Source organism: Pleurodeles waltl, chromosome 4_2, assembly GCF_031143425.1.
Source record: "Pleurodeles waltl isolate 20211129_DDA chromosome 4_2, aPleWal1.hap1.20221129, whole genome shotgun sequence".
NCBI lineage: Eukaryota > Metazoa > Chordata > Amphibia > Caudata > Salamandridae > Pleurodeles > Pleurodeles waltl.
Window position 1 is genome coordinate 526,942,143 of NC_090443.1, and position 10,619 is coordinate 526,952,761.

General features: G+C 43.2%; 1 protein-coding gene across 1 annotated transcript in view; it reads right to left on the reverse strand.

Annotated features, from left to right (window-relative positions):
* LAMC2 (laminin subunit gamma 2) overlaps positions 1-7,979 on the reverse strand; it is a 95,516-nt gene extending 87,537 nt beyond the window's left edge. The window contains exon 1 of the mRNA XM_069232048.1: positions 7,683-7,979. Coding sequence (XP_069088149.1) covers positions 7,683-7,815 — 133 coding nt within the window. The 5' untranslated portion in view covers positions 7,816-7,979. The remainder of the gene's footprint in view (positions 1-7,682) is intronic.
* Positions 7,980-10,619: the final 2,640 nt, after the last annotated feature.

The window sequence follows — 10,619 nt, forward strand, 5'->3', positions numbered from 1 at the left end:
TCCAATGAAAGATCTCTCTTCCTGAACCTGCAGTCTACCTACTTGCATAGCTTCAGTGTTTGACAGACCACTCAGTATGCAATGATGTGCCCTATGGAATGCCCCTTCACTTCTCAGCTGCTCTTCTCCCCCCAAATCCCCATCTCCTGTACACTGCTCCTTCTTCCCCTCACCTCCCACAAGAGGCCAATTCTAACTGTGTTCCTGAAAAGTATTCACTTCCCCAGGCCTCCCTGTTACTCCTTGAGGTTTGGGATTATTTGTTGTGGGAAGAGGCGCACATCACACTGTGCTTGCTCAGAACGGCCCATTTCCAATCTGCACATGACAATGAGCCAGGTGTCTTTGTGAGCACAGTCAAACTGACTCTGTGCACACCAACCTGAAGATTGTTGCATCCTATTGGGTTGTGCATCAGCGGCTAAGTCAGCCCAAGCAAGGAGTTTATCCACAGTAATAAAAACATCTTCTCACCAAGTGGCCTGGTCATAGACCGTCAGTCAACTGTGGATTCTCTGCCGTTCCTACTTGAATCTAGTTCCTTCCCTGGGCCTTGAAGTACTTAAGTCTTGCAGGACGACTGCTGCACATTATCACTTTGCAACACACTTTGGACACACAGCTATTGTAAGACATGTGTTTTGTACTGGGGACTAGTCACAGAACACATTTTTGGTTGTTTCATTCCAGTACCACCTGCTCTAAATTAGTCCCTTTTAAAAGATAGACTGGCTGAATAAGGTGCTGATCTATTATGATAAATATGACATACATGTTTGAGTTACAATACCTTTATCACCCCCTGCAGTAATCTTCGATTGCTCGCTATTTGCACAGTTAAGAGACGTTTCAAAAGGAATAACTCTTAAATAAATGAAATTAAATATGAAATAGTCTTGAGTTCTGAAAGAGCAATCGTAAACAACATTGTCCACCACAGATGCAGCCAATTAATTAATCAGCTATTGCCCCTGGCTTCAACAAAAGGTCTCGCAATATACTTCAGCATTTTTGCTTTTACAGAAAAATGCTGTGGGACATTTAAGAAAAAGGTAACAAAGAAATGCCAGCTGACGCAGAGAAGTTTTGAGCCAGCTGAGGCTCTTTGAGCAGAGAAACAATCACTGCTTGTTTAATTTTTACATTAGTAGGAAAGTATGGCAAGGCAAGCAAGATATTGCAAAGGGAGATGATGACAGGAGCTATGATCTCTATATCTCCATTCAGGACATGTGCAGGAAAATGTCACACTGGGAGTGAGATTTAATAGAAAGGTCAAGAGGAGTGCTGGAGTAGACAGAGAGGAGGCTGAAATTTAGCAGACACATTGAGGATGGTTCAAGATCACAACCCTTGGTGAAGGATAACACGTGCATCTCAAAACTAAGACTTTTTTACAATTCTTTATAGGAAAATAAAGAGATTTATTTACCTCTTCTCCAGTCTCTGTTTTGCTGATTCTGCCCACTTACACCCACCTCACCCCTCCATGCTCTACTTTTTACCTCATCTCTTGTCCAGCGCCTTACCTACTCTTGCTGCTTCAGCCCCCTCTTATATCCACTTCACCCCTGCATTATTTTCTGTTCACTACCTCTCCACAAGCACCTTATATTCTCTCTTTGATTTGACCACTCTTGCATCCATCGTTCCCCTCAGTGCTCCACTCCTCTCCTCTCATCTTTCCATCCAACTTCTCATCTTCTCTTGCCTCAACTTTTTTGCTGGTTCTGCCCCCTGGATATCCACATCTTCTCTCCATTTTCTGCTCTTTGCCACTCTTCTCCCCCTAGCCTCTTACTTTATTTAAGCTGTTCTCTTCCTTTGTATCAATTTCTTCCCTTCCACCCTCACACTCTCTGGATTTTGTTTTACATTTTGCATGGATTCTGCTACTCATAACATTACCCTCTTTTGCATGCTATAATAGATGGGCAAGCCACTGAAAACTCGAGCCAAAGGCCTGGCTCTGCTTACTGTTGTAACCTGAGCCCAAAATGAGCTGAGCTTTCACAGAAGGTGATGTGGCCTAGTGCCTATAGCTGCCACCCTGCATCAAGGGAGCATATTACTGTGTCTGTTGTGAAGGGCTCTTATGTACATGGCCAATGTTTGTGCTATGTAAAACTGCCAAAACTACAATGTGGACCCTATCTGTCACCCAGGCTCTAGCCTCATCCGCCAAAAAATAAAGATGAAGTGTTAAGCTTTAATGCCATCTAGTGGCTGAAGTGCACAGTGAGAAACTGGATAATCTGGGAACAATCCTGGCTTCCCTGCTTGACCAAATTGTGTGATCCTAGGCAAATGCTTTATTTCACCAACCTCTATTTTGTTCATTATCACACATCAGTACTCATTCAAATACATGAGGTCAAAGTGTGTGCTTTACACCATTTCATTTGTTTGATGTAATAGACTGCACATGAACCCTGACTTGCTTCTTACGCAGTGCCGCTGGAACTATTCGCTTTTACGGTTTCTGCGTTTTCCACATAGTTATGGATTTGTAGCACTTGAAGCATAACTGATCTGCTCCATAAAATATAGCTTTTTTGTTAAATAAAAAAATACTTTGTTTTCTAGTTCTAACGGATCAAATGTTACCCGAACCAATGTAACACATTGCCACTGTACAGTAGAAAGTCCTTCACAATGATTAACCGGTCACCTTTATATTGCTTATTGCTGTATTTGGAAAAATGACAAAATAATGAGGGGATACGTGAGGTTATACTATCACAGAATATGCCTCCTTGCTTCCCATAATTTGCCTTTTCTTGCTGCATAAACTTGGTCCTTTTTTGCCTCATAATTCCTTCGGCCCTGCTCTTATTTCACAAATACCATTATCATCATGACAGGGCCAGTGACAGGGCCAGCAATGGTCCTCACTTTTACTAAATATATCACAATGTAGCGGTATAATCCCATGTACAAGGTAAAACGCTTCTGTGTGTTACAGAAGTGTGTTTTTAAAAAAAAATGTTGATGATTCCTGACTCTCTTTCCTCCATCCTAGGTAATGGGACATTTTTATTTCTTCTGTTGTAAGCCCTACCAGACACTTTGCACTTCATTCACACAAGGGCAGGGCTCACTCCACACCTAAGGGCCCATCTAATTGCTGTTACCATGCAGATGCAGCAATCAAATTTCTGAGGCCCTTTCAGCCCACTGCTACAAGGCCCAGGGAAGGGGGCCCCCTTCCTTAGGTCTCGCAGTGCTAAACGGCTGCACCATTGCTGCTCCCTGAGCCTCTCAACTTTGACGTTTTTTAAAAGGTGGTGCGAGACCCCTTACTTATGAGCAGACGCGGGGCCTTGGGCAGCTGCCCATACTGCCCATGCCTAGCGCCGGCCCTGCCTGCAGCCCATCCCACAGGTATTTTGCACAGACTGGGGGGGGCACACAAACATGGGCCGCGCCCCCCGAATCCTTGAGCTAATGCATAACACGCCGCTGACCTCCACTTGCATGTTCCCCTCCAGGGTGAGGTGTGCTTGGACCCCCACCACTCACCTCCTCCTCTTGGTATCTCAACCTGACAAATTTTGAAAGATAGACAAGTATGTGTTTGGGCTGCGCTTTGTAGAAATCCAGCTTTATTGATAAATAATAACAAATGACACTAGCACAGCTTGATTTTGCTTGTTATCCTACTTGTAAATCAAATTTGGTCCGAAAACTCTATTCCTTTATATTTTGGCAATTTAAATAAAAGTAAAAAAGCAAAGGAATATTTATGTTAAATGTTTTTAACTAATGCTGATTTATAAAGTAGGAATGCTACCAGGCAATATTCCAAGGTTAGCTAAATTATGTCCCATGGCCATTAAAAAAAGAAGTGGTTCCCAATGTGTAGGAAACTGAGCCTGTTTACAGCATTAAATATGAACATAATTCTACAATGGAAAAAAACTAAAATGCTCGGAATTAGCTACTTATTTCAGCTACTCAAGAATGAGTTCTTGAGGCGGAAATCTTCTAATTTCTTAGCTGTAATGAAACGAGATCTTACTCTGTTGCTAATTCAGCATAAATGAACGTTTAGAAATTATTGGACAGAGGTAAAAATGGGCATATATGACATCTAACTCAGATAACTGCTGGGCACCTGGTGCTGCGAACAGTAATCTGAGGCGCATTATATAGTACTGCACCGAGGTTTTAGAGTTCTGTCCCGACCGTTACTGCATTGCTTTAATTTTAAATTACATTTATATAGCGCTTCATATCTCTGAAGAGGCACCAAGCCACTTTTGGTAGATGGGTAACATGCTACTCCATACTTTTTTGATCGGGTGAGAGCTCAGTGGAATGAATATGGACTTTGATCAGGTAAAAACTGTACAGCAAGTACTTCCTTCCATGACTAAAATTAGCAAGTAATCGACTCTTGTACCCTCCCCTCTTATGGCTGTGTTCCAGGTTTTTTCCCTAAGCAATCCTAACTTATCATTAGAACAAAAAGATAGCTTTCTAGTATAAGTGCATAGCTATCAATAGTGCAAGAGGTGCTGTGGTACAGGGGGCCACTGGTCTGATTGCCCCTTGTGCCCTAATTAGCATGACATTTTACTATCCAACCAGTGATCAGAAGGTCCTATATACTTGCTTGCACAAGGGCACATGGCACCCTTGCCATGCCACTGTTCTACAGCAGTACTTCTTAACATTTTGACTTAAACAGTAATTTGCTTAATCATTACTGGAATCCGGGGACCCCCACTGATACATTATTGGAATCTGAGCTCCCACTGAGTCATTACTAGAAGCAGGGCACCCCGGCCTAGGCAATTTTGATCATTTGAATCTCAAACAATACACAAAAATACAAAAACAAGCATACATCAAATAAATGCAAATGATGAAAATCTTCATTTAAATCTCAAATATAAAAAAAATCAAAACTTTATGGGGAAGGTTGAAGCTTTACTAAATACAATGGAGGCCAACCATTGTCTGTACTATAGGCCACACGTACGAACATTTGAAATTGCAAGTTCCTAATTGCGATTTCATGTGACCCACAAATAGGAAATCGCAATTTTTCAAATGTACAAAACTTTTTAAGTTTCTTTTGAAATTCCCAGTGGGTTGCAAATAGACCTACCTCATAAATTTTAATGAGGTAGGTCTCACGCTGCCACCCACTGGAAATCGCAAAAATCACAAGGAAGGTGGCTGGGGTCAGAAGACCACCATGTCGGTGATTGCTTTTAAATAAAGCAATTTTTTTTTTTTTTTTTTTAATGCAGCTCATTTTCCTTAAAGGAAAATGGGATGCATTTAAAAAAATACAATTAAAAGTTTTCTTTAAATGTTTCAAGAATAGGCAGTGGTCCCTGGTACCACTGCCTGCTCTTACAAAATGCTTCTACAACATTCACAAAGGGAAAGGGATCTCTTGGAGACCTCTTCCCATGTGCGAATGGGTTAACACCAATTTGAAATTGGTGGTAAAATGCAAATGTATTGCGTCCCAATTCTGGTGGCAAAACATTTATACATACCACTACAATTCGGTATTAGGAAGGAAAGCCTCTAAACACGCCCCTTTCTAATACCGAATCGCAAAGCCAAATTGCGATTCAGTAACAGACTATCGAATCGTAATTTGGCCTTGGCACATACATAAATGCTTTTTAGTGGTTGCAAACGGCCTAATTTTCCAAGAGGTCATGGACCCACACAGCAGACAATGCAGACCCGAGGGGTCCTCGGACCATAGGTTAAGAACTGCTGTTCTAAAGCCCTGGTGGCAGTGAACAAAACGATTCTGAGAAAACAGAAAAGTCATACAGATATGACGAAATGCTATTTTCTCATAAAGATCAAAAACATTTATATGATAATATGTAGGGTACGTTCACTGTGCTGAGTCTATAGCCACAGTGATTTTTCAATGGCTCTGCTTTTGAATTCTTTCTATTTTTTTTATCCATTCATTGTCCTCCCTTTCCCCCTCTTGCTTGAGTGTGTCTTTTTGAGCAAAGAACTGTGGAGACCTCTGCTTTAAAACAGCCAACTAATATATTTTATAGTTATTTAGCATTATTATTGTTATTTAGCATTTCTATTCTAACCTTATCGGTCACCACCTAGCATGAGAAATGTGACCAGATGGCTCCATGTCACTGGAACGCCACTTTTCCATTCCAGAACTTTGCTTTTGAATAACTGCATTCTGGGAGTAGTAGTCTTATTCAGTTTAATTGAGCCAACCAGACCAAAGTGTTCAATAATGCACTAAGCTTGTGACATAATTTTATGTTAATAGTAATACAATTTAACACACGCATAAAAAAAAATAAGGGGAAGGAATAAGTCACTGCAAACCAAAAAAATCAAAATGTAAACTATGAATGACCTCGATATTGCATATAACGGAGTATTAATGTTAAAGTAATTTGCAAATAGCACTCAGATTACATAGCAATACCAATTATGGTCTGCTTATTAAACAAATGACAGCAAAAAAACAAATTACTGATTTCTGTTGTATGCCAGGGTTGCAACACCAGTAGTCTTGGGAAGGAAAACCAATTAGAGAATTATATTGTATTGTAATTGTATTTATATAGCACTTGCTATCCCTACTATCCCTGATGAGGCGTTGTAGTGCTTTTTGGCGAGTTGTACGCTACTATAGAACCCAAAAGATCAGTGGTGGATTAGTATAGGGAAATATAATTTGTTAATTTGAGGGGTGGGCATGAGTCTGTTAGGCTGACTGAATAGGATAAAGGAGGGATAGAAGAGGGAAGGGTATTAGGGAGGTCATAGTAGTAAAATGAGGTTTGCAATGAGTCAAAGGAGGGATACAGGAGGGAAGAGTCTGGAAAGGGTAATATGGGAGATCATAGTAGTAGAATGAGGTTTGGAGTAAGTCAGAGAGTGGCGGTAATGGGTATATTGAGAGAGGTCTAGGATGCAACAGTAGTTCATTGGAAGGAGTTAAAGGGTTTTTTCTTTCTTTCCACAGTAGGAGTAAAGTAATAAATATATACAATGCAAAGGCCTTATGCCACTCTGGCATCTGGTTACAAAATGGTGAAAACCAACAAATTGATGAACAACACTTTTGGCCTTTACAATCACAGCATTTGTTTGAGGCTCTACTTTGGAAGACAGTAATACATTTCCATTACTTTGCTGCTTCCTGGTGTAATCGAGTTAGAGAAGCAGCGATTTACTCTGAACCCCGCGATGGTCAAAACGCTGATAACACCACGTGTTGGCACAGCGCCTCGTGCACCATGCTCTACGTAGTTCCTGGAAATGAAGGAAGGTCCTGGTGGTACAGGCTGGTCCCCAAATGTGAAAAGTAACGACTAAGTGCATCCGCGAAACACCCTCATGCCCACTGTGCGACATGAACGACTGTAATATAAAGTTATAATTTACTGGCAGCGGCTGCCTCTTTCCCATAGCCTCCAAAGGTTTTAATTGCGCCGAGTCGATGTGCCCAAGATCACGCCATTTGGTCAAGGGGTGAGCCGAGATTACAAATCAGTCTAGCTAGCCGCATTCCACAGCCTGCAAATTATCTACACAACTACATCTTCTCAGTACTATTTTGTGTCCCCCCTTCTTTTCGTGCCTCTGCCTTAAAACCCCCCCCTTCTCCACCCCTTCTCTATCTCTTTTTTGTGACCCCCAACCCACGTATTTCTTACCTTCCCTGCGGGCAGTGCCAGTTGCTGTGGGCAGGTAAAGAGAAAGGCAGACGCTCAGGCTAAGGAATCCTGTCAGCCAGCCCATGGTGTCGCCTTTGTTTCCTGGTAGACGGCTCACGGGTCCGAGGGGCATCAGTGGGCTCAGGAGTCCGAGGGGTGCCCCTGCTTTTCTCTCCCCTCTGCAGGCACTAGGAGTTTATATCATCTTCTTCACCTGACTCACCGCTGACGGTCAGAATTCGTGCCCTGGCGGCACTGACTCACCCGCTGAATAAGAGCCCAGCCCTCCTGCTCCAGACAGACACACACAAGCACACCCTGCACGCAGCGCTCATTTCCGCCTCACCTGGAGGCAGGGGGAGGGAGGGAGAAAGTAAACACCGGATGGTAGTGATGGCTACCTCCGCTCCCCAGAGTCACGGCCTCTCCCGAGGGGGGCTGAGAGGACCATGTTTACTGGTTTAGGGAGTGGCACAGGTCATGACTGAGCCAAGACCCTCTGGTTCCTGCCGTATGGCCTCTTCCATGTGGCGACTAAGTGCAGGGCCCTTTGTTACTGTTTGAGAGACCCTTCCAGGTGAAGGCTGAGTCTACGATCCCTTGTTGTCATAGGACGTACACCAGACTGTGACTGAACCTAGGTCCTTCAGTCACACCCCAAAAGGCTCTTCCAGATAGGAATTCAGTCTAGGGTCCTTGTTACTGTTTAAGAACCTCTTCCAGATGGAGAATAAACCAGGGCCCCTTGTTAATGCTCTTGGACGTCTTTTGGACGGGTATTTAGACACGCCCCAGGTTACTGCCCCACAGCCTCCTTCAGATGAGGGTTGAGCCTAGGGCGCTTTCTTACTTCTTTTTGAGCCTAGGCCCGCCATTTATTGCCCCAAGACCACTTCCAGATGGAGATTGAACCCGAGGCCCATTATTTCTGATCTAGAGCCTGTTCCATGTGAGGACTGAGCCCAGCCCCATTTGTTACTGTTTTAGGCCCTCTTCATTAAGTTTAGGGTCCCTTTTTACTGTCTCACCCAAATTGTAGGTCAGCCTAGGCTCTATGGTTACTGCCCCAAGGCCAATTCCAGAAGGAGATTGAGCCCATCGCTCTTTGTTACTGCCTTGGAGCCTCTTCCAGATGTGGACGGAGTGCAGGGCTCCTTGTTAACGTCATCTAGTGCCTTTTACAAATAGGGATTGATCCCCGGACCCCAGGTTGCTTTCTTAGAGCCTCTTCCAGGTAAGGGTTGAGCCAGGTCCCCATGCTAATGACTTACAGCCTTTTCCAGGAGAGATGTGAGCTCAGGTTCCCTTGTTACTGTATTAGATACACTTCATAACGTGTGAGCCTAGGGCCCCTGGTTGTTACCCCAGAACACCTAGCAGATGGGGACTGAGCCCAGGGTCCCTGGCTGCTGTTCTAAGGCCTCTTTCCGATAGATGACAATTGAACTGACCCCCTTATGATCTTTGTTGCATGGCCACCAATAGCTGCTCCGTCCCCTCTAGTTTTTACAGCCTCTTCCAGATGAGGATTGACCTAAAATTCCCTCACTACTCTTCCAAGCCTCTGCCGGTTGTGAGCAGGGACTATTTCAGATAAGGTCTGCGCCTGAAGCCCCTTCTTACTCCTTCAGGACATATAGCAGATGAGGATCAAGCCCAGGGCTACTTTGTTAGAGACCACTGGCAGTGGATTCAGGAAACAGCAGTGAAATACTAGTGACCATAATCCAGAAACCAGCTGTGACTACCTCAAGGCCTCTCAAGAAGCGGATTGAGCATATGTCTGTTTGTTATTGTCACAAAGTCTCTACCAGTGTAATAGGCCTTACGAAAACAAGAGAAGGCCTACTTTGGTCAACGCACGACTTAGAAAGGAAACGTGCAGAAATGTTCATTGTACAAGAAAAGTACAGGCCTCAATCTGGGTACGATGTTAAACTGGAGTACAAAGACAGAAAGGAGACTGAAGGAAGAGGCCAGGTGCAGGGCAAAGCAGTCACAGCCAGGCCTCGTATACCACAGATAATTTAGAAGGACAAACACACAAAGAGAGCCTTGAAGGGAAGACACAAACTGTTGGTATATGTCAAGGTTGGCGGGGAGAGGAAGACAGACCATAACACTTTGGAGCCTGGTAGTATTGAAGGGAGGATACATTGATAGGATTCAAAGGGTGAGATCAAAGGACACTGAGTTCGTCGGAAGGTATATACGAATGTTAAGTAAGTCACAGCTGTATTTTAAAGTGACAAGTAGTAAGATGCCTATTAAAGAATTACTGCTTTTGCTGAAGTAAATGTAGAAAATATTGATTTGAGCTACTGTGCTAATTGGAAAATGTAGACTTCCATTGTAGAGTGAAACTATAAAATCGGTCGTTAATATAAGTTGAGTTGAGTGTGGTCACAGTTACAGAACTGGAACGTACTCTCAACCGTATTGTGTATTTTCTTACAAAAATATATACAATTGCTGTTAGACTTGTGTCACTTCTTTATGTTTTAGAAATTCGACTACACCAGCATCAACTGAATTCAGGACCTCTACTAGATACTAGTATCAAGGGCTAAGCCTAGGGCATCTTGTTATAGTTTAAGAACAAATATCAGTTGAGGTCTGATCTTATTGCATCTTGTTTCTGTTCCAGGGCATTTAGAAGTTGCAGAATGAACCCAAAGGTTAGTGTCACAGTTTCAGATCTTCTTCCAAATGAAGATTGAAATCAACACTGTAAGGAAATGCCTCCTTGGCATGGTTACCCCCTGACTTTTTGCCTTTGCTGATGCTATGTTTTGAATTGAAAGTGTGCTGAGGCCTGCTAACCAGGCCCCAGCACCAGTGTTCTTTCCCTAACCTGTACTTTTGATTCCACAATTGGCACACCCTGGCATCCAGGTAAGTCCCTTGTAACTGGTACCCCTGGTACCAAGGGACCTG